Here is a 24,834-nt window from a genome sequence, read left to right as displayed (position 1 = left end):
TTCTTGCCTCAAGTTTATCCAAATATTTATGGTTTTGCAGTTATGTCAAGTATTAAATAGCTGTTGTTTCTAGTATGTGTGTGTGTCCACAATGTATAATATCTAAAAATGCTTTTCTTTGTAAATTTCTTATAAAATTCTACTGGCCTTATGAAATTCATAACCATTTCTTTGTTTCAATCTTTAACTTGCTCTCACTACTTTGAATATTAGGTTCGTTGGCTTTCAAAGGGTAATATGCGGGAAGGAACTGGGTAAATATGTTCAGGGAAGCATCTATATAGACCAAAAACCTAAAAAAAAGCCCTGCAAAATACAAGATCAAGAAATTCAACTGTTGACTGTGACACTGCTTCAGAACTATTGGTGGATGCACAGCTGTTGAAGTGCAAAAGCAGTGTATGCATATAGCTTGACATGACTTTCACCACACTGTGCTGAAGGTATTAGCCTGCTGTTGCTGTGGAATTGTGATAGCTGAAAACCATCTGCTATCATGTGTCTCCATATAAACCTCCGCATGACACTCGGAGCATTTTCAAATAGTTTTCCCATTTTTGGCTTCGCTCGACGTTTGTCTAATTCTATTTTCTCTTGCTGCTCAAGGACACAGTTGCTCAGATTAGTTTTCATATGCAGTGATAACACAGGAGTGGAAGTACATTTTGCTATTTATTGCCTTTGATAAGTGTGGTTAACTTGGTAGGTCTTAGAATATGTATGTATTTAAGGAAATACTGACTGTACCCTAGCTTTTTAGTCAGGTATGGAAGCAGTAGGTTTATTTTAAGAGTGACTTCTTTACAGGAATTTTTCTTTCTGTTAAATATTTCCTCTGTGTAGTACGTCCAGGGTGAATAAATCAGGAGTTTTTAAAATTAGTCTTCCTGTTGAAGTATTACTGCTAGTTGCATAAGCAGTTCCTACAGGAATTTCAGCCTAACTTCTTATGTCCCTGCAGTCAAGTGAAAGAAGGATCTCTTCCCCTTGGGGATGCTGTATTGACAGCCTCACTTGCCTAGGTTGGCAAGTGATCAAATTCTTTATTTAAAGATGCAGTGTTGTTTTATTAAATGTAGCTGTAAAAATAAAATATTGAACTCTCATTTTGTATTTAGTACTCAGCCTAGTAATATGCTCAAGAACGAACAAGACTTTTAAATAAACTCCCTAAGAACCACAAGCTTTGTTTCATGGCTAGCTTGACTGGGAACTCCATTTTGCTTCTTGACCTGAGGAGTAAAAGTGCAAAGTGAATTTGCATTTCAAGTCCTGTTAGGAAATAGTTCACTGCAGCTCTGGGGAACTTTCCTTTTCATTATGTTTTTTCAGATAAATGGTTGCTAGAAATGCTTGGCTATAGTGCCTACACCTGGAATACTACATGCCGATATTGTTTCTACATCTTAGGGAAGACATGATTGAGTTGGGTGGAGAAGTTTCAGAATAAGATGAGAACGACAGGAAAGGCAAAGGCTGACAGGACGTAATTGTCTACAAGGGATAGGGCCAGGATGAATTTAGAAATATTCAAGGAGGGTGTAAAGGACAAGTGATCTTCAAACAATCAAAGAGGGAACACGTCTCACAGTGGGTGGTAAGCGGAATTTATCATAGGAAGGGATCCAGTTTTAAACTGTTCGTCAGCTCAAGGGCTTTGAATGACCTCGTGGATAATTGGTTGTTAGAAAGTTGTGGATTTTGACTGAAACATTCCTAATCATTAGGGTGGAGAATGGCAAATACCACCATTTTCTTCTAGCCACTTTTTTTACCACGCTCGGACTGAATGATCTGGGTGGACTGTTGGTGCGATCCAGGAATGGTGTTTTTCACAATCTTAAAGAAGCCAGCTTCTATATGATTGAGTAGGAGCAGTTTTATATGAAGGAAAAAAAAAGACGCTAGACAGTCTTAAGTGGACTTGGTAGTGACTGCATTTTGTGCAGATTTAAATTCGACATTTGAATAAATGAATTAAACCTTCCTAGAGAGTCGGAACACCTCAAAGGAATTGAGACTGAATACCCAGATAGTAGTGCTTCTTCTTTTTGTTGTTTTTTAATCCCGGGTGTCAGGAAAGGAGAGAACATTAAATCCCCATCCAACACTACTCACTATTGCCCTCCGTCATCTTTGCACACTTCCTCTGGGAGCAGTCAGTCATCAGTTCATTCTTTCAGGAGAGACTGGAGCTAGGAAACTTGACTTGAGGCAAGGCTAGTAAATTTGTTGGATTTGAGTCAACATGCTTAATTTGATGGGCCTAGTTACCTAGACCTACCCTTTAAATCCCCCTCCCCCCCTTTGAAATCATTGGTCATGGGTAATTTACATGCAAGTCAGATCATGAGATTAGATCCTTATCTCCATGCACCCAATCTGGGGGACATAAGCCTCATTTAACTGAAAAGGAAACTCGGGGGCCAGAGACAAGACATGTATCCGTGGGCAGGGATTGTCTCTTGCTGAATTGTGCTTTCCAAGTGCTTAATACAGTGCTCTGCACACAGTAAGCGTTCAATAAGTACGGTTGAATGAATGAATTTGAGAATTTTTTTCTCTAAAAAGCAATAAGTATTCCACTGTACTTACGACTTAATATAAATGATTTTAAAACTGCTCTAATTTTTTTTCTTTCCGCAGTTGGTGATAAAGTTCCTGCTGATATACGATTAACTTCCATCAAATCTACAACTTTACGGGTAGACCAGTCAATTCTCACAGGTAGATATATTTCTAATAGCTTCTATGTTCCTTAAATTCAGCATCTGTTGCCTGCCATTAATAATGGAAACTACCAGAACTTAGGCCATATTTCTGCATAGTTGGGGAATGATTTTCCTGTTTGAGTTACTCTTATTGGCTCTCTTAGCGATATTACTGTGAACTTTAGTTTGGAAAGGGGAAACAGAAAACAGACTCATTATGGAACCCTTGTTGCCAAAGTTAGCCACCCACTAGTCAAATTGAGGGTCTTCTGTCTTACTGCCAGCCTGATAGTGGGGTAACAGTAATAGCATTTATTAAGTACCTGCTGTATTTAAAGCTTTGTGCGAAGCACATACTTATCTATTATTGATCATTGTACAATATTCAAGTACCAAGCACACGGTAATAGATTTTTCTAAAAATAAATTCTGCTTCCCTTCGTGGTAGCTGAAGTTTCAGAGTTTCGTTTATGGGTCTGCTTGACACTCTATTTGTGTGAGAGGCCCAGAGTAGGGTGGAGGGCAATTGCAGGCTGAAAGTTCATAGGAAACAAGGTGTTTGTCTGTAGATTAATATAAAAATACAGTAAGATAAGCTGAAAGAAAGCCCACAAATCGGGAGTGGAAAATACATTTTTAAAGGTCATCAAGATTTTAGACCTAGTTAATTGTGTTTTTACAGAGGCGGTAATGTGGGACTTTGGCCGAGTTCATCGTATGAAGTCCTTCAGAATACCCTCACCACTCCAAATTCCTAATGCATTCAGTTCTGTAGGAGGAGGGTTACATTCTTGTGAATCTTTACATCTAGGAGAGATCATGCTGAAATACTCGCATGTTTTGACACTAAGAGCATGCATACAAGCAGTCATTTTGATATGGCCCAGAGGCCAAACGTGCTCCTGTTATCGGATAAATAGTTGGAAAAATAATAACAATAATAATAATAATGATGATGTTTGTTAAGCGGTTACTATGTGAAAGGGACTGTCCTAAGTGCTGGGGAGGATACAGGGTGATCAGGTTGTCCCACGTGGGGCTCACAGCCTTAATCCCCATTGTGCAGATGAGGTAACTGAGGCACAGAGAAGTTAGTGTGGCTTAGTGGAAAGAGCCTGGGCTTTGGAATCAGAGGTCGTGGGTTCAAATCCCGGCTCCACCACTTGTCAGCTGTTTGACCTTGGGCAAGTCACTTAACTTCTCTGGGCCTCAGTTCCCTCATCTGGAAAATGGGGATGAAGACTGGGAGCCCCGCATGGGACAACCTGCTTATCTTGTATCTACCCCAGCGCTTAGAACAGTGCTTGGCACATAGTAAGCGTTTAACAAATACCAACATTATTACTATTAAATGACTTGCCCAAAGGCACACGGCTGACAAGCGACAGATCCGGGATTAGAACCCATGACCTCTGACTCCCAAGCCCTTGCTCTTTCCACTGAGCCATGCTGCTTCCCAATCTAATTCTAGTCCGCTAATAGTATGCTAGCCAAAACGTATATTAAAATTGAGAATACTTAAAGCATGTGTGGGAGACAAGAGTGGGTAAGGCAACGTACGGGGCATGAGAGGGCATCAGAGAAGGTGGTGGGTAAGGAATCAATTTTACCAGGAATGTCTGGACGTAATATTGGGAACAGGACTGGCAGGGCAGGATGTATGTGCTTGGAATGCGCAAGCACATAGTAGAGTAGCCATAGCTGGGGCATTCCTGAACTTTTCCCAGATGCTTTACACAAAATAAGCTCTTAGTCCACTAAGCTTCTATTTTCTCAGCTTTCCCTCAGGACCCATTTTGGACTTCTTACCCCAGAATGGATCCAACCATTTTGAAACTGATTGATTTTTTTTTTTCCTTCTGTCCACGTAACTTCCCAATAATAATGAATTCCATATGTTCCGTGCCCAATAGATTCAGTTAAAGAGAAGTTTTTGTGGGACCCCATTTTATTTTTGTTAGTGGATGCACCAAAATAATGCAGTAGTAGTTAATGCAACCAACAGAACCACCCTTAAGAGCCCCTGTGAAGAAACTAATCAGTGAACAGCACTCTCTGGTGTCTGAAATAATCATTTTATGGCTTTTATATGCTTACCATGTGCTGTACTGTCGTAAGCCCCATGGTAACTGCCATGTAGCAGATCAGCTACAGTTCCTGTCTCACATGGGACTAATCAGGACAACCTGATAACCGAGTCCAGTTAGCCCTTCATTCCTCTACAACTCCAGCAAGCATGTAGGATTGCTGGAAAACCTCGTGTCAGGAGCTTCCGTCAAAGTGGATCTTCTCAGTAAATTAGAGGAAGCAGATCATAATCAGATTACAGGGTTTTCTAGCCTGTTCCTACCTGGAAAATGCTAAGTGCCTATGATTTGAGGTAGAATGTGCATGAATCAGAATGATATTGATATTCACGTACAGACCACTGTGGATGTAAAATGAAATGAAACTTCTTGGAGGCGTTCTTGTAAAATAAATTAAATTCACTTATTTTGAGTCTACCTCCTCCATGCTTCACTCCCGGGTCCTAGTTTTGGGATTTTAGTGAACACTTCTGAGTGCACCTTGTACATACTCTCAAATTTTTAAACCTCCAATCACCCCCTCCCCTGCAACCTATAATTTGTCTTTGACTTTAGGCTGTAACTGTGGGGGTTGTCCCAAATCCACTAATAATTCTGCGTGCTCATCTTTTATGCTTCTTCCAGCTCTCGAGTCCTTTAGTGAATTGGTTGAGATTTTACTTCAGGGCCATAAGAAACAGGTTAGCTTGTAATTTGTGGTTTGGGTTAGGAAAAGGAAGTGCTTTAAGTTCTGAATTGCTTTTAGTTTATGAGAATAATTTATGTGGGAGCCTAAATAAAACAAAGACCAAGCAAGTTCACTCCCCTCACACTCTTGATCAGTTTTACTGTGAATTCACCTCTGCTCTCACTTTCGTGGTTTTATAAAATTTTAGGTTTTGTTCATATCTCTTTTTCCTTTGCTTTATTTGACAGTGTTTTACTGAACAGCGATCGTGGGGATTATTAAATGGATCTTAGCCTAACTGAACCATTATGTATATGTGAACAGAGTTTTAGGTTAATTTTACATTTTATGGTGATATTAATCTAAATATTCCTATAATACTCAGGTGAATCTGTATCTGTAATTAAACACACTGATCCAGTGCCCGATCCACGTGCTGTAAACCAAGATAAGAAGAATATGCTCTTTTCTGTAAGTACTTTCCTAAATGGCTTTATTGGAAGCTGATTTAGCACACACATCTATCTTTCCCTCTCCAGCTAAATTCAGAAGCTGTGCATGTTTTTCTTTTACAGTTTATAAAATTTATCAAATTACTGCCGTAGAAATTTTAAATTGAGAATATACTCATCAGCTCACATTTAAATTGAGCAGGTTAGAAGATCTGAGGGGAAAGTTTGAGTCAGGGAATTGTGAACATAAATCCCTGCATCCAAAGGATGGATGTACATTTTATTTTTTACATTTACTTTGGACAATTAAGTAAATGCAGGAAAGTTATAAAGACTTCATCTTGAATTTATTTTGTCACTACATGAGACATTGGGACACTGCCATAGCGCAGGGTTAGAGTATAGAAACGTCGACCACTGAATAAGTGAGTGCGCTCACTTAAATTTCTTGAATTTCAAAGGTTAAGCAATGTAAAATTAACTAGTAAAAAGCAAGCCAAGAGGTTAAAATGATTTTAATAGATCTGAAATTGTGCAAGTTGCTTGCTAGGTAGTGATCTTTTGGATTCTAGAGTTAAAATGGCTGAAGGCCACCTTTCCAGCTGCTGGAAATAACGCAGGTTTTCAGGACAAAAAAGGGCCAAAAAATATGCATTTGGATTTATGCTATGGAGAGGAACCGTCTAATGAGTTTGCAATGTAGTTTACATTTAGCTCAGTTAAATTTCTGTTGAAAATGGGTTCTTCAAGTGTATTTTTATCTCCATCTGCCTACAGTACTCACTCTTTTAAATCCTAGTTCTTATAGTTAAGTGATGTTTGTAATGGCTGATGACATCTGTCATAAAGGAAAACTGCGTACATTTTGTTCAGCATGATGAAAATACTGGAATATTCAGTTTAATTGCTTTTGACTTTAAACCAAAATTTCCAAATGTTTAGAAAGACACTGATCATGCAGTTAGCTCAAGAGTTTTCCTTCTTTTGTGATAATATTCCATAAAACGAACCCAGATCAAATGAATTGTTATTGAGCACTTTCACCTTGCAGAGCACTGTGTTAACTGCTTTAGAGAGTACAGTAGAGTAAGTAGACATGATCCCTGCTCTCAAGGAGTTTACAATCTAGAAGAGGGGGAAAGAAACAGGGAGTGAAGCAACTGAGTAATAAGTACCCCATTCTCCCATGACACTTCTCTGTATAAGAGCATAACAGTTTTGCATAGGCAGTGTGGGTGGGGAGATGAGATTTATTCAGGACAGAACAAGTATTTATTAGTTATTCCATACTTCTGTAATTTGATATTCAGAATAACTGTTCCCAATTCTAATCAAAAGTAAAATTTATCAAAATTCATGGATGCAAAAATGGTAAAAGTGTAAAAATGTTTTGGTTCTCCTCCCCAACCCTCCCCCCACCCCCGCACAAACCGGTTAAACCTGGATTTGTGAACAACCTTTAAAAGTTTTAATGTCTTAAGGAGTACAAAAGCCTTCATTACCAAGCTCACAACTCCATTGCTGCCAACGTAGAACTAAAAATAATGTATCAAGAATTGATAAGTATAAGAATCATAAGTGTTGCTGTTCTTAAAGTAGCTGTTACGTAAAAATCAAGATCACAAATGTCTTGATTGAGACTATTGTCTGAAAATCTAGCTTGAAAGAAGCCCACTTAATTATACTTCTGGAACAATTATTTTTTTTTAAAAAAATTTCCACCATCTGTTTTAGGGTACAAACATTGCTGCTGGAAAAGGAATGGGAGTGGTGGTAGCAACTGGAGTGAACACTGAAATTGGCAAGATCCGGGATGAAATGGTGGCTACCGAACAGGAGAGGACACCCCTCCAGCAGAAACTGGATGAGTTTGGAGAGCAGCTGTCCAAAGTTATCTCCCTCATTTGCATTGCAGTGTGGATAATAAACATTGGACATTTCAATGATCCAGTTCATGGTGGCTCTTGGATTAGAGGTGCTATCTATTACTTTAAAATTGCAGTTGCTCTTGCTGTTGCTGCTATTCCAGAAGGTCTGCCTGCTGTCATTACCACCTGCTTGGCCCTTGGAACTCGGAGAATGGCAAAAAAGAATGCAATTGTTAGAAGTCTCCCATCCGTAGAAACCCTGGGTTGTACATCCGTTATTTGCTCTGACAAGACAGGCACCCTTACCACCAATCAGATGTCAGTTTGCAGGGTAAGGGGCATTTATTTCAAACTTTCCTATTTCTATGTCAAGAATTCTGGGGGTGTGCCTTGCCTTTTTATTAACAAATTTCTCACCTTTCTACAATGTCCTAAATCCTTGCCTTTTTGTATATTTTAAAGTGGGTTTCTATTTTGGTCATATTGGTGATTGTTCCCTAAAGCAATCTCCTCATGCATTCCAAAGTCCAGCATTTTCCACAGACTTTTTCTGTCTGTGTAGTCTCCTATTAGTGTGGGGTTGTCGCAGGATTATAATGTTGGACATGTGTAGGACTGTGGTGTGTATTTTTGAAAAGGTATTTTTAGTGTACCATATAGATTTATGACTTTCCGTGTTCCAGCATATTTCCTGAGATCAGCCTCCCCTCTGATGTGGCGTGTGAAAGGGGTTAAAAAGAAGCAGCTATTGGAAGCCTTTCTCTAGAAGTACTCAATCCTACAGGAATCTGAATTTTTGTTCCTCTTCATATGTATTTATTTTAATTTTTATTCATCCATTATTCCTTAGGATTCTATATCTGTGTATTAGGGTTAGGGAAGCAGGATTATTTCAGCCTCTCCCCAAAACAAAAGTGACCAAATTATTTTGACTTTTTTTGTCCCTTTATTTACTGTCCCTCCATTTTGCTCTCTGTGCTTCCCTAAAAAAAAAAAAAACCAAAACCCAAAGTGTATATCACAATGGATGATTGAGTTCTTTCTTATCATTAAGGGGTTTTGTTTTGTTTGTTTGCTCCAGATTTTCTTGGCATCCATGAAAATGATCTACTGTCAGTTGTCTAATGCAAAGACATTGACATTCTTGACATTCTCCATTAGGGAAAACTTGGGTTGCAGTACTTAGACCGTGACTGTGCAAATGTAAACAACCCTTTCTTCAATATCAGTCAATCAGTGGAATTTTTTGAGCACTGTACTGAGTGGTTGAGATAGTACAAGAAGCAGCATGTTATCGTGGATAAAACATGGGCCTGAGATTCAGAAGGAACTGGGTTCTAATCCCAGCTCTGTCACATGTCTCCTGGGCCGCCTTAACTTCTTAACTTAACTTGTGTGAGCCCCATGTGGGACAGGGACTGTGTCCAACCTGATTGATTTGTATCTACCCCAATGCTTAGAGCAGTACTTGGCACATAGTAAGTATTTAACAAGTACCATGATTATTATTACAAAAAAAAACAGAGTTGGTAGACATGTTCTTCACCCACGTATTTTTGTCCAGATACGTGTATGCTGTTGGAAGAATGTTCCCTAATTTTTCTGTCACATTTTAACCAAAATGGGAGGTGAAAACATTAAGGGAGAACTTACTTTGATTGTGATTGTGGAAACAAAATCTCATTGACTTTTGCATGACTTTGAATAATTTATTATAAAAGTGACTGAGATCCAAATTTCGAATGCATGAAAGCACCTTTAAAGACTTAGCCTGTTTTTGGTAACCTCTTTAAGTAATTGAGGTCAGGACTTCTCATTTGTTCCATACTGTTTTGTAGTTTTTATACCTAAGAGACATAAAGCAACAGCTCATCAGTATTCTCCAGGAGATTCCTTGCGGTAGTATTGCATAACCGCCCTTGCCTTCTCAGGGAGTCTTTCATCGTTCAGCTAGCAGGGTGCTTTCTTTACCTGAAACTAATAATCTTCAAGTACATCTAGGTTAAAAATTGTAGGTTTTTGAATGGCAGTAGAATTTAAAGTTTTTATTTAAAGTTAAGATTTTTGTGTGTCCTCATGCCAAATAATGTGAATATTATTTTTGGGTGTCACTTTGAAAGGTCATTTCTTTTAGGCATATGCAGGCATCCTGTTTTACTGTTTACATTGCCCTTGCCTTTTCAAGAAACCCTCTCAGTACAATATGCTATTGAGACATCCTTTCACTTGGTGCCAGGATCCGTATGGAAAAAAAATTCAGGACACGGTTTTTCTTTAAACCCAAGGAATATCTACTGGCTTAATTTGCCTTTTGTGTGCCCATTGGACAAACTTCAGTAAAAATGTTTTTACCCCAGAGACATTTGTATGCCTTTGGAATTTAAATATTTTGTTGAAAAGTAACATAATTTATTGTGCTAAAAATGTGTTGACCGTCTTATTTTTAGCTCCTTGTTCCCTTGTTTCTTTAACGAAACATACTATTCGCAAAGTTAGGCAGCCGAAGAGAACTAAAAGGCCCTCTTAGCCTGAATTGCTAACTAGAATGCACTTTTTAGCTCAGTGTATAATATGGCTATGTTTATAAGCAGAATATGCAGAAATCTAAATTATCCTCCAAAGATAGTTTTCGTTAGGCAGGTGACCGAGCTGGTTTGCTACCAGACTTCTTGTTGTAAAGCTCAGAGAGACTGCATATCAAGAGGAATAGGCAGCCTGTTGTCAAGGTCAGCCTTTGTTCTTCCCAGAATTATGAAAAAATCAGCCACTCCATCCCTCAGTTTTTCTTCTGGTTCCCTGCAGCAAGAACCTTTGTGACTTTACAGGAAGACCAGTACACTCTCCCCCTTTCATTATGCCACCTGCTCAGGCTGAACTCTACCCATACCACTGAAAAGAGAAACTTTTCTTTCCGGCCCTTAAGTCTTAACTCCTGTGTTTGTCCAGCCTTGCCCTTCCACACTTTTCCCCTCAAAAATTCATATGCCAGGATCAGTCTCCACCAAGATTTTGTTCTGGAGTGTTTGAATGCCCTTTCTCCGCTACTAGGGAAGTGAACTGCAAAAATTCAATCAACAAATCACAGGAGGTTGTGCTTTTAACCACAGCTATTTAGGCGTCAGGTCTAAAACCTCCCACCCTCCCCGACACACAACACCCCGCACCCCATCTCCAGGCCATGTTCCCCCTCTCTCATTGCTTGGTAAGACCATCTCTGCCCAACAACTCAGAGCAATTGCCACCTCTGTCCTGAGGGAGTAGGGCAAATCTGCTTCCTAAGGAGTCCCCAGCACACCACTGTGATAGCACCCTCCCTCTTTACCATCCTTCCCCTTCACTTCTGCCTTGTTGGAGCTGAAAAATAGGGCTGAGCTAGTTCTCCACCTCCTCATTCTGTTCCTTTCTTCCTTTTATCAGTACCAGTTTCAACTACCCAGAAACCTAATGATTCCTCACCTATTACAAATCATAATGAAAACTGTATATAAGTCTTACAAAACAAAGCTTTATGTTTCTGTCCACGGGCACAAGGGTAAGAGTGCCAGTCTGAGACCCAAGTCTTCAGATGACTCCATCTAGGAACAGCCTGGTGATGATGATAGTTTTAAGTACCCCATGCCAAGCACTGTACTAAGCCCTGGGGTAGATGAAAGATAATGAAATGTTAATCAATCAATTGTATTGAGCACTTACTGTGTGCAGAGCACTGTACTAAGTGCTTGGGAAGTACAAGTTGGCAACATATAGAGGCAGTCCCTACCCAACAGTGGGCTCACAGTCTAGAAGGGGGAGACAGTCAGTCATGTGAACCTATTTTATAACAGTTGAGCCTTCCTCACAGCTGAGGTAGATTTATTTTTAAACCCCCTGCACAAAGATTCCTCCCTCTCTGTTCTCAGTTTTAGTGCTAAGGACTTACCCAGAGCCACAAGTCAACGTACTAGGTGGATCAGGACAGGGTGCTGTAGATCCTTCTTGGCATAGTAAAAAAACCAGCAAGGAATGGGAGAGAGCCTCTAGATCTCATCAAGCTAGTTAAAACCCTTTAAGCTGTACACAAAACCATCCCTCACCTAGTTCTTGGGTGTTCCAGGTCAGAGCGGTTAGGGATTTGGACATTGCTACAATAAAGATCAAAGCAATTGAATCCTTCACCTATAGGCTGGAAAGATTTACTCCTCTAGCATAATACAGAAAGCCTCAGCTTCTGTCAGCTATTTAGAGGAAAGTATCAATCAATTTTTAACCCCTGGAAAATAGACCTCAGCATATCTTTTTTCTTCATTATCTCTGAAGAACATCTGACTGACACTGGGGTTTTGGCATGGACCAACAAACCCAAGTGTGGTCATCCCCACAGGGCTCAGTTTACACTCTGTAGAAATCAATTGTATACTTCATAATGGTGCCTCTAGTAACCACATATACCTAGCCACCATTTTAAATGAACGTATCTGTGGAGATCAGCTGCCTGAGTTCCACCAGCAGTGGTCAGGCATCACTCTGACTTCTGGACCCCAGGCACTTGGGTTCTGACTAAAATTCTCAGAATTTTAGAACCTTTTCTTCTCAGTTCTCTACCCACCTCTCTCCATCCCATACTCCAACGGCCCTCTCATTTCAGTCCTTTCCAGAACTGTGTACCCAAGCTTCATTCAGAGGTAGTGCCTATAACAAAAAAAAGTGTGATTCTATTACCAATTCTAAGGCTCAAGTCCAACTCTTAAGCCTAGTTCCTGAACCAAAAGCTGAATCACGAAGCACAATCCACACCTTTGGGGGTGACATTTCTTCTTAGCCTGGACATTGTCTACCTTCATATCATATACACCCTGGAAACTGCGGATTTCTCCAGTTCCACATAGGCAAGTCCAATTTTGCTCCCTCCCTTTCAGGCAAGCGTTTGCTTCTGAGGTTTTTACAAAATGCACGGCAGTCCTGGTGGTTTGATGGAGACCGATTCTCTCTGGTCCCTCATCTTCCTGGCTGAGTACCTTGGAGTCAGCAAGAAAGTTTGGAATCCACTGTGATGTTACTCTGGAGCATGGGTTTCAAATTCAGCATTTCCTTGGACTTGAGGAGCCACTCTGGCCAGCCAGGTGACGAGTGCATTCCTGTCCAGCAACAAAATACATGACAATCTAAGCTCCACAAACAAATCCAAACAAATAACCTGGCTGTAGCACGGAAGCTCCTCACTCTTTTTAAGTTAAGGTGGCCACATCCGATTTGGGTTGCCTCTTCCCAAGAACCCAAAGAAGGGAAACAGTTTGGGTCCTTTCCTACAAAGTGATGACCGTGGCACTTTCTTTCCTTGACCAGCCATTGGTTGTCATTGTCAGTGTCTTGGTACATCCAATCATGGAACTGCCCCCTTACCAGATATACTATGTTTTACTGTTGTAGCACTTGTTTTCATTTCACAATTGGGATATAATTAGGAAAAGCCTGTTCTGGTACAACACAATCCACAAGTTGGCGCGAGTGGATCTGGTGTGGTGGTGGTGAGGGTGTGATGCTGCTCAACTTCCCAGTCTCTGTTTCAGGCTTACTGTACTGTGTAGTACTCCTTGTTAGCAACTTTACCGTTGTACAGTAATGTGGCAAACATTTACTAGTGATGGACATCACCATGATATAGGAATTATTTCAAAACATGTGAGCCGTGGAGCTATCCGTGAACCATCTAATTCCCAACCCATCAATTCCAATTAAACCACTGGTTGCTTTACTGTGATTGCCCTGGAATTCAAGAATACAACCCTTCAGGAGCTCCCTATAGTTCTAACAACGTAGCCCACCTAAATACCCTGAGAGCATAGGGCATTTCATCCTCATTGAGACCAGTGTTAGGTCATGCCATTTACACCCAGTGGTAGTCACAGGATCTCTTCGATGCCTATGCAAGACAGTGGACGCAAGTGACTGCCCCTTTCAACTTCTTCCAGGGTATTTCTCCTATTCTCCCAAGCCCTTAGGACAGAGCTCTGCACACAGTAGGCCTTCGACAAAAGCTATAGATTGATTCCGCATCCGCCTTCACTGGTCAGGTCTCAAAGCAACTTCAAAGAGTTGGCCTGGCATTTGGTCTCTCCCTTCCAATCTCTCCATTATACTAGAGATGAGGATAGCTCCTTACTAATCAAAGGATCCTTGGAAGCGTTGTCTAAACTTATTCCTCCAATCAAAATCCTTGCACAGCTGTAGCTTAGAATTCCTGAGCTGGAAAGATTTTCCAGTACATTAGTGAAATTTGGGCTCTCATGACCAAAGCTTCCTTTCACCAGATTCTACAAAAATAAAACTATGTTGTGTGTTCATTTGGACTCTCTAGGTCCGGCTCCTCCCCTCTCCCCTTATCTGTCTGTCCCCCTTCCTTTCTCTCTCTCTCACCTCCCTCCTACCCAGCAACAGAAAAACAAAATAAAATATCAACCAGATTCCCCCCCCCCCCCCAGCCCCCTTTTTCTTCCAAGGATTGAGTTTCCACACTTTGAGCCTTTAGAATTTATATTCTGTACTACTAAAAATCTCTTGAGAGTCAAAGATAAACAGTTGTTTATCCCCTGGGGTCACACATTTTGAGGAGAAGCCATCTCTAAATGTTTGCTAGCCAAAATGGCTAGACAAGTGCAACCTTTTCCTGTTACAGTTGTACAGGCTAGCACTCCAAAAACTTCTTAACCTACTTTATATGTGAGGATGTTGTACTAGATCTACCCTGTGGCACGGTTTTAAGTAGCCTCCATTTCTGCCACATCTGGGGCAAGCTGAAGAATCTACTGGAGTGGCACCTTAATAAGTACCGTACCAGAGTTTCCAATGATGTGAACGCTTTTAAGATAGCAACAGCTGCTTCCCATTCATAGGTGGTGCTTCTCAGAACTATTCGAACTTGCTGTTTTCAGTAGGGCTTATGCTGTCAAAACACTGGAGGGGGAAAGGGAGTCTGAGAAGATAAAAGCCTGAACAGGCTGCCTCATGTCGCTTATCCTTTGTACATATGTCCTCATTCTTATTCCAGTAAAGAGCCCTCACCTTGAGTCCAAGATTTGCAGAGTCAACGTCAGTCAAATCAATCAATCAATCGTATTTATTGAGCGCTTACTGGGTGCAGAGCACTGTACTAAGCGCTTGGGAAGTACAAGTTGGCAACATAGAGACAATCCCTATCCAACAGTGGGCTCACAGTCTAAATTATTATATTATTATATTATATTATTATAATGCCCCCTTTCCTTAAACTGAGATTCATCAAGAACTATCCCCTGTATTATCAGAGAATGGACTGTATTGCTTTGAACTGGCTCTAGAATCTTAATACCCTAAATTAATTCTGAGAGCAGGGCTGGCAGCTAGTCTTATAGCCCCTAACAGGAGTCCATTTCACTCCTAGAAATTCTCGACAGAGAGGGCTCTCAAAAGCTCTCCAAAAATCCTTTTTGTTCTCAAGTGTTTCTGGGAAATAGAGAAGGGTAAAATATCCTAGCCATGTCTCCCTTCCTCTTGCTCCTTGATACATATACTTCATGAACTTAAGACCGGGGCCAAATTTTTTTAAAGGCCCTAAAGTGCATATAATTCCTTCAGTGGTGTTCTCAACCCTATACTTTGGCTAAAATCAAAGTATTAGTTCCTACGTGCAGCTAATTTGTCTACTTCTCTAAAGCAAAGTTAGTTTTACTGAGAGTTGTACTCAGAGACAAGGCTGTCAACTACATAAGTGTGCTCAAGCATTGTTTTCAGGAATCAAAATTAGAGGATTCCAAATAGTTCTTGACTTCCATCTCAATTTTCATTTCAAAGTGTTTCATAAATTATTTCTATGCAATGCTAATACAGCCATTGTCAGAAATATGCATTGGAAGGAAATGGAAGGGTGAAAGGAAAGCGGACATTTCCCTTATGTACCAAAAGCAAAAAACCTTCCTTTTTGTCCTTGCTGAAATTAATTATAGGTATGAATTATATAAAGTAGTATCTCCACTACTGATCTTATTGAAGACCTTTTTATTTAGTTCATTATATACTTAAAATATGTCCTGGGTTTTAGTTCAGAATTTTTTTACAGAAAAGGGGATCAATTTATCAAGCACTTACTGTGTGCAGAGCACTGTACTTAGGGCTTGGGAGAGCACAGGGGAATAGAATTAATAAGCACACTCCCTGCCATCAAGGAGCTTAAACACTAGTGAGGAGAAAGATATTAAAATAGATTACAGCTGGGTATGTACATTAGTACTTAATGTAGCAAGTAAATGTCATGTGAGGACCAAGACTTTCATCATTCTTCATTTTTACTAGCTGAACAACAGGGTGCCGATAGTAAAACTAAGAATGAAAGGGTTTAATGTTGGTCTCAGAGAATACACAGTTTCTTGAGAGTATTTAAGCAACTAATTTTCAGTTGATATTTGTCAAGCTGCTTGGTTGTAGTAATTTTAGGACTAAAGGTTGAGTCATTAGACAGCCCAGTATTTCAATATACTGTTGTTTACCAAGGAACAATCAGCTTGCAAAATGAAGAATAAACAAAAAGCATGACTAACCACATTTATCAATTAAAGTTGTATTTTGTACTAAATGTCTTCTTTTAGTGAACTGTTTAGTATCTCTGTGGATTAAATTGAATATCAGGTGATTTGGTCCAAAGGTTTATCCAGCTGTAAGCTTAATATTTTTAAATTTTCTTCTACAGATGTTTATTCTGGACAGAGTGGAAGGAGATAGCTGCTCCCTGAATGAGTTCACCATAACTGGATCAACATATGCTCCGCTTGGAGACGTGTAAGTCATGGTGTATTAGATTAATTTTGGGCCAGATTATTCATTCATGGGAGCCTCTTTCATCAGGCCCGAAGGAAATCATACTCAAACCAACACTCAAAAAGAAAGCTTTCTCAAAAGAATACTTAACCGGAGCTTAGCAGTAAAAATGGAAAAATTCAGTGGAAATCATGAAATTGAAATGTTAATGTATTATTTTACTGGTTGGATTCTTCCTGAATTGTGATCTTGAATGGATCCGCCAGCTTCTCCTTGTAAATGGTGCCAGGAAAAGCATAACTGTAGTACAAAGGAGAATTTTCAGTTATTAAGATTTTAAGTTCCAGTACTGTACAGACTTAATGTGGCTTTTTTAAGCAACCTAGCATTTAAAAGCTGCATTGAGTAAAATGGTAATCTGGAGTGTTAAGTATTACCCGTAAATCTTGGTTTCAAAAAAAGTTGCATCTTAAGTACCTTAACTTCTAAAAAGACAGTAACCTGCATTCCTTTCCAAGCTAAATAAATTTTCCAGCCTTAGTGAGTGAAGGGGAAAACCGAAGTATTATTGACAGATTCATCATTTGAGTACTCAAGTACCACAGAGTAGATTAGACCTGGCCCACAAGAGGCTTATAGCCGAAGGGAGAGGGAAAATAGGTTCTTGTAGAGAAGCAGCGTGGCTCAGTGGAAAGAGCCCGGGTTTTGGAGTCAGAGGTCATGGGTTCGAACCCCGGCTCCGCCAACTGTCAGCTGTGTGACTTTGGGCGAGTCACTTAACTTCTCCGTGCCTCAGTTCCCTCATCTGTAGAATGGGGATGAAGACTGTGAGCCCCCCATGGGACAACCTGATCACCTTGTAACCCCCCCCCAGCGCTTAGAACAGTGCTTTGCACATAGTAAGCGCTTAATAAATGCTATCATTATTATTATTATTGTAATCCCTGCTTTACAGATGAGGATGTTAAGGCATGGAGAAGTTGCCCAAGGTGTCACAGCAGACAAGTGGCAGAGATGAGACTGCAGCCCAGATTTCCTGACTCCCAGCTCCATCCATTAGGTCCCCTGTTACTCCAAGATTACATTTTTAGGTCAAGAGTAAAAAGACAACATGCTTTTGAGCCCTACTTTAAAACTCCTAAGACTGAATAAATTTATGACATTGAGAATATGCTTTTGATTCTGGCTGGCTATATTAATCCAACTTTATTAATGTTGCTACCCAAACTCCTGTTAAGTCTCCCCTCAGCACTAACTACGATGGAATTGTTTATACTATTAAACCCAAGAAGGGATCAAGTAAAAATCATAAACTAGTAGGAAGCTCAAAGTGGCCTAATAGCAAGAGTATGGAATGGGAGTCAGAAGACCTGGGTTCCAGTCCCAGCTCCACCACCCATCTGCTCTGTATCTTTGGACAAATCACTTAATTTCTCAGCGCCTTAGTTTCCTCATCTGTAAAATGGGGTGTTGACTCCTCTCTGATTTAGACTGTGAGTTCCATGTGGGAACAGGCCCAACCTGATTATTTCAATCAATCAATCAATCAATCAATCATATTTATTGAGCGCTTACTATGTGCAGAGCACTGTACTAAGCGCTTGGGAAGTACAAATTGGCAACACATAGAGACAGTCCCTACCCAACAGTGGGCTCACAGTCTAAAAGGGGGACACAGAGAACAGAACCAAACATACCAACAAAATAAAATAAATAGGATAGAAATGTACAAGTAAAATAAATAAATAAATAAATGGAGTAATAAATATGTACAACCATATATACATATATACAGGTGCTGTGGGGAAGGGAAGGAGGTAAGATGGGGGGATGGAGAGGGGGGCGAGGGGGGGAGGAAGGAAGGGGCTCAGTACTCCCAGATTTGGTATCTACTCCTGCACTTAATATGAAAAACAACAACCACATGCTCTGAAACTCCTCATTTTCTTCTCTTGACAGGCATAAAGACGATAAACCAGTGAAATGTCATCAGTATGATGGCCTTGTCGAATTAGCAACAATTTGTGCACTTTGTAATGATTCTGCTCTGGACTACAATGAGGTATGTCTCTACTTGTTAAATGGGATAAAACTTGAATATAGCATAAGTAAGAATACTTGTCCAGTTGTGATTAATATACTTGGGTGTGGTGGGTGGAATAAGCATTCAAGCCTTCCTTCCTCCCCTTTGAGAATTCTTAGTTGGTTTTCTTTACTTCCCCATGCCAACAAAACACCATATCAAGGACCCTAATGCCGATCAGTGAAAACCTGGAGATTCCTCAGTTACTCTTTATTGACATTTTTAAAGGAAACTACAGTGTACTAGATGTTCTTCTATGGTAATGGCTAGAAGTCAGTGTTAGGTTTGGAGGAGTTTTATGATCGCAAAAAATAATTCTTTGTGGGATAATACTTAAAGTTCTGATAGCCTAGGGAATGCATCTTGTTTCTGAAATTCAAAAAATCCAATTTTAAAAGCAGCCAACTTGAATAGCCTTTAACTCTACCGTGGAAAAGCTATCCACCGAATGAAAAACCCAAAATAATCATTGAAAATCTGATTTTTTTTCCCCATTGAAATTGAATTATCTGTTTGTGTTCTTCACTAAAGCAGCCCAATCATGATCAAAAGCAGAACATAAAAACACTCATTGAAGCACTAATAACAATACATATAGCACACTCATGGAAGATTTAAGAATTTTAGAATTTTCTTCAAAACTTCTTGGTTTGTTAGCCTAGGAATGGAAATGCATGTGTCCATTTTCTAGCCATTTGATACCCAACATTAGAAAGCTGATGGGACACCCCCTTTATAATGTCTCCCTCAGGCAGTGTCTGCTTACCATCATCAATCGTATTTATTGAGCACTTACTATGTGCAGAGCACTGGCACCATCGTGCCATCCCATCTGCTCCCCGAGTTCACATTTGATCCTCACATAGATTCCTGCCTTAGTTTTGTGAGTTTTACTTTAAGATGGAGTGAAGGTAACAAAGTGGTGGATATTTTTGGGAAGTTTGCCACGAAGAGGTCTATTTGGAAAAGAAACTTGGACTATTGCTGCAGTGTTGATGAGATTTTGTGTCTTCCCCCCACTTATCCTCATTAATTTGTTAATTGCAGGCAAAAGGAGTATATGAAAAAGTTGGGGAAGCTACAGAAACCGCTCTCACCTGCCTGGTTGAGAAGATGAATGTATTTGACACCGAACTGAAAGGTCTCTCCAAAATTGAGCGTACAAATGCTTGCAATTCGGTCAGTACTTAAACTTTGCATAGTATTTCCAGACCGTATGAACGTATTTTTAAAGTAGCAAACATTTGCCTGATGATACGCTACTTCTGTGGTCTCTCCCTTATAGGTCATAAAACAACTGATGAAGAAAGAATTCACTCTAGAGTTTTCAAGAGACAGAAAGTCCATGTCTGTCTATTGCACACCAAATAAACCTAGCCGGACTTCCATGAGCAAGATGTTCGTTAAGGCAAGTGTTACAAGAGCTTAAATTTTTTCAGGGGTGTTTGTAGATCATCTGTTTCCTCCTGGGGAAAGACAAGAACTGTCTGAAGTAATATCCCTGGCCCTTTCCTTAGTGCCAAAGACAGAGGTTGGCACAAAATGCTTAGAAGATGGCTCGTTGTTGGGTAGGGACTGTTTCTATATGTTGCTGATTTGTACTTTCCAAGCGCTTGGTACAGTGCTCTGCACACAGGAAGCGCTCAATAAATACCATTGAATGAATGAATGAATTAAAGATACAGGGGTACCCAGGGTTACAAATTCCCCATAATCAATCAATCAATCGTATTTATTGAGCGCTTACTGTGTGCAGAGCACTGTACTAAGCTCTTGGGAAGTACAAGTGTGCAACACAGAAATACGTATAGCAGTATTTGCTGACTGACCCTGGAATGCCTCATCCCCAGTGTGTTACGTTTAGTCACTGTAGGAAGTCAATTCAATAATAACAATAGTAATAATGATAATGATGATAGTGGTATTTGTTAAGCGCTTACTCTGAACCAAGCACCGCAGTAAGCACTGGGATACCAGGAGGTCAGATCGGACACAGTCCTTGTCTCACATAGAGCTCACAATCTAAGTAGGAGGGAGAGGAGGTATTGAATCTCCATTGTATAGATGAAGACAGAGAAGTTGTGACTTGCCCCAGTTCACACAGCAGGCAGCTGGCAGAGTCAGAATTAGAACCCAGGTCATCTGACTCTTCAACTAGGTCATGCTCCTTCCCCCTTGACCCAGTTCCCAGCCATTTTTCTGCAGTCTCCTCTCTTCCCCCTCCACCCACCCTCTGCTCATCTTGCTCCGGTGTGTATTTTTAACCATGGTTACCCCAACGTCCTCTACTGCAAGCCAAGTGTGGCCACTCCCTCCGTGGGCCTCCCCACCCAGGCCAAAACCATGATGCTGAGGGTGGGGCTAGAAGCGGAAAGTGGGAAGGTGCAGCAGTTGCTCTTGCAACAGCATCTATTACTGTGGTTAATTCAAGAGGAAAATACTGACATGAGGTGGGGGGAGTTGGGGTTCGGAGAGGAAGCAAAAGAAAAGCTGCTGGGAATGGGTTAGGTGGGGGCGGGGGAGGAGGACTGGGAGGAACTTACATTATTTTAACTAACCTGTAGTGCTTGGCTGTCATGTTCAGGAGGTTCTGGAGCAGAATAATAATAATAATAATAATAATAATGGCATTTATTAAGCACTTACTATGTGCAAAGCACTGTTCTAAGCGCTGGGGGAGATACAAGGTGATCAGGTTGTCCCACAGGGGGCTCACAGTCTTAACCCCCATTTTACAGCTGAGGGAACTGAGGCTCAGAGAAGTTAAGTGACTTGCCCAAAGTCACGCAGCTGACAAGTGGCGGAGCCGGGATTTGAACCCATGACCTCTGACTCCAAAGCCCAGGCTCTTTCCACTGAGCCACACTGCTTCTCTAACCAAACTAACTGCATATAGGTCTGGGAGCAAATACACCCCAAGATACAACCCTATTTCCAGTAACCCCGTCGTCTCGGGGGATATCCCTGAAATTGCGCCCAAGCCGAATTTGTCAACTGGCTGCTTCGACGTGGATAAAATGATGTCACTTAATTCAAATCCTCATTTTGGTTCTTTAGGGTGCCCCTGAAGGTGTAATTGAGAGATGTACACACATTCGTGTTGGAAGTACTAAAATGCCTATGACTCAAGGAGTCAAGCATAAGATCATGAGTGTTATTCGAGAATGGGGCTCTGGCCGAGATACGCTGCGTTGTTTAGCTCTAGCAACTCACGACAATCCACCAAGAAGAGAAGAAATGAACCTGGATGACTCTGCCAATTTTATTAAATACGAGGTTAGCTATTGAAAAGTTTCTTCATCCGCACCCTGCAAGTTCATTGTGCTTAAACAGTTTTTTTGCAGTGAAAAGGTCAGGTGACTCTCTTTGGCCAAGAAGGAGATGTGGTTATCTTTCCCCTAGAGACCAAGTGCGTCACCCTTGTAACTTGCCCAATAAATTGCTAAGTGCTCCAAACATATCTGACTGTTAAATGAGATCCTGTTGTTTCAATGTCAGAACAGTGTATTTAAGATCTAGACTGAGCAAATGATTGGGCAAGTTCCAGTTACAACTGGTATTTCAAGATAGGAGCACTCTGTGAATTTACTCTTCAGCCAATCAGTACATTTCATGTTTATTTTAGAAAAGTCCTATTCCTCTTGCACATTGCAGCCCTCTGGCGAGCAGTGGAGCAGATGATCGGTTAATGATCATATGGCTTTTAGTGGAAGATACTTTTGTGGAGCATTTAAAATTCTGATTATCTTTTGTGGTGGTCATTACCTCTTCAGGGTAAGGAGGGGAGGTGTATTAAGTGCAGTGATAGTGTGGTTATTGCAGTTACTTTGTTCATCTAACATTTTAATTTATTAAGGGAGATATAGTACCCTATTGATAGTATGGCTGTACCCTGATTAGGTCCATAAAAATAGTTTCTGGGGAGACGGAAAATTAAGTGTTATATTGTATGCACAAGAATACCAAATTCAGAATCTTACAGATCTTCATTTTGCATCCTATTCTGCAAAAAGTCACCTTGTTCTAAACAGACTAGATATCCACTATTACTTATGCTAAATAAATCTGCCATTACCTAACGCTCTATGAAATAAGCTTTACTCATGATTCACATTAGCCAACATACTTCCAAGGATTGAGGCGGTGGGGAAGGAAAGTATCGAAGCCAAGGTATGATTTGTAGCGGTACCTCAGTGAGAGAACACTGTCCGTTTCATTAAATGCAGTGTTGCCATTGGGAAAGGGCTAGCAAAACATCATTGTTCCTGCATTAGATTCAAGGGTGCAAAATAGGAAGGCTCTTGACTTGAAGTCATAGAAGTGATTAATTTGATCATCTCCCAGAAAGAAAAAATAGCCAAAATGACTTTCTTTGTTTCAGACCAATTTGACTTTTGTTGGTTGCGTGGGTATGCTGGATCCACCAAGAAGTGAAGTAGCTTCATCCATAAAACTCTGTAGACAAGCCGGTATCCGTGTCATTATGATTACTGGAGACAACAAAGGCACTGCAGTGGCCATCTGTCGTCGAATTGGTATCTTTGGGAATGAAGAAGATACCTCTTCAAAGGCTTTTACAGGACGAGAGTTTGATGAACTTACTCCCTCTGCACAGAGAGATGCTTGCCTAAATGCTCGTTGCTTTGCCCGGGTAGAGCCATCCCACAAGTCTAAGATTGTGGAATTCCTTCAGTCTTTTGATGAGATCACAGCTATGGTGAGTTTCTTTTTGCTTTTTGCAACCAACATTTAATGAAGGTCAGTGAATTCTCTGTTTCGTGAACCCAGTATGTAGGACACACTCCCAAAATTGAAAAATCCTTAACTGGTTTCTGGATAAGACTGAAGGAAGCCTGCCCCTTCCACATTTTCTAGGACCAATTTCATTCAAGCTTACTAAAGGAGGAATCATTTTGTCAAGGAGATTGATCCAATTAGATGGGTCAAACTGTTTGATAAGTGTTCTATTTCAGGAAAACTTATTAAAAATTCCTCTCACTAATGAACAGGGTAAAAGGTCCTCTATTGGTAAGACCAAAGCTTTAGAGAAATAATTAAATAAATAATTATGGTATTTATTGAGAAGCAGCGTGGCTCACTGGAAAGAGCACAGACTTTGGAGTCAGAGGTCATGGATTCAGATCCCGGCTCCGCCACTTGTCAGCTATGTGACTTTGGGCAAGTCACTTCACTTCTCTGTGCCTCAGTTACCTCATCTGTAAAGTGGGGATTAAGACTGTGAGCCCCACGTGGGACAACCTGATCACCCTGTAACCTCCCCAGCGCTTAGAACAGTGCTTTGCACATAGTAAGCACTTAATAAATGCCATTATTATTATTATTAAGCACTTACTATATGTCAGGCACCATACTAAATGCTGGGGTGGATACAAGCAAACCGGGTTGGACACGGTCCCTGTCCCACATGGGGCTCAGAGTCTCAGTCCCCATTTTACAGGGAACTGAGGCACAGAGAAGTGAAGTGACTTACCCAAGGTTACATAGCAGATAAGTGGCAAAACTGAGATTAGAACCATGACCTCATGACTCCCAACCCGTGCTCTAGCCACTATACCATGCTGCTTCTCATGGAAGACATGGTATTAAATAGTCCCTACCTTCAGTCATAGGGAGAAGTTTGAATAGGTTTTTGAAGACAAAATGGAAGCATTTTATAAAATGTGCATATGACTTCAATATTGTTATAAAAGTAGAGAGAGTGGGAGAACTTTCTCTTTGAATAAATGAGGCAGGTAGGAAATCCCCCTCTGCCATGCATTTACCTGATCCAAGGGGCAGGTGTCTTGAAGTGGCAGGTGGTAGACTGATGCATAGCCACAGTCTTATAACTCTGTTTTATGGTAACCAAAATGTACGTTGTGAATACTCTGTTCTGTCAGACTGCATGAATTTTGCTATGCGTTTGGGCCAGAATACAGTTAAGGAAATAGGGGGTGTTCTTTCGACCATAGGAACCTGTTAAAGGTGTTGAACCTGTTGAAAGTAACAAACTGATGGAGAGAAAAACAGTTTCTTCCCAAGCATGTGGCGTCAATCTTGTTGAGCACTACAACCCGTGTTGTTCTTGGCATGGACCTTTTCCAGAACACCCCTGAGTTTAAGAAAATAGGGTGTATTCAAAACCATGGCTGGAAAACCTGTGTTTGGCATGGAAAATCTGTATGTGAAATTCATAGTGT

At 40.6% G+C, this 24,834-nt stretch overlaps 1 protein-coding gene across 3 annotated transcripts in view; it reads left to right on the top strand.

Moving 5' to 3' along the window:
• ATP2A2 (ATPase sarcoplasmic/endoplasmic reticulum Ca2+ transporting 2) overlaps window positions 1-24,834 on the top strand; it is a 69,874-nt gene that overhangs the window by 32,964 nt on the left and 12,076 nt on the right. For all 3 annotated transcript variants that reach the window (XR_005455337.1, XM_038762456.1, XM_038762455.1), the window contains exons 6-14: window positions 2,647-2,727; window positions 5,851-5,936; window positions 7,652-8,116; window positions 16,484-16,572; window positions 18,511-18,613; window positions 19,682-19,813; window positions 19,920-20,042; window positions 21,692-21,910; window positions 23,016-23,351. Coding sequence is in view for 2 of the 3 variants with exons in the window: in XM_038762456.1 (XP_038618384.1) it covers window positions 2,647-2,727; window positions 5,851-5,936; window positions 7,652-8,116; window positions 16,484-16,572; window positions 18,511-18,613; window positions 19,682-19,813; window positions 19,920-20,042; window positions 21,692-21,910; window positions 23,016-23,351 (1,634 nt within the window). In the remaining variant the exon portion in view is untranslated. The remainder of the gene's footprint in view (window positions 1-2,646; window positions 2,728-5,850; window positions 5,937-7,651; window positions 8,117-16,483; window positions 16,573-18,510; window positions 18,614-19,681; window positions 19,814-19,919; window positions 20,043-21,691; window positions 21,911-23,015; window positions 23,352-24,834) is intronic.

Source organism: Tachyglossus aculeatus, chromosome 21 (genome assembly GCF_015852505.1).
Source record: "Tachyglossus aculeatus isolate mTacAcu1 chromosome 21, mTacAcu1.pri, whole genome shotgun sequence".
NCBI lineage: Eukaryota > Metazoa > Chordata > Mammalia > Monotremata > Tachyglossidae > Tachyglossus > Tachyglossus aculeatus.
This window is presented reverse-complemented; position numbering and strand designations above follow the sequence as displayed.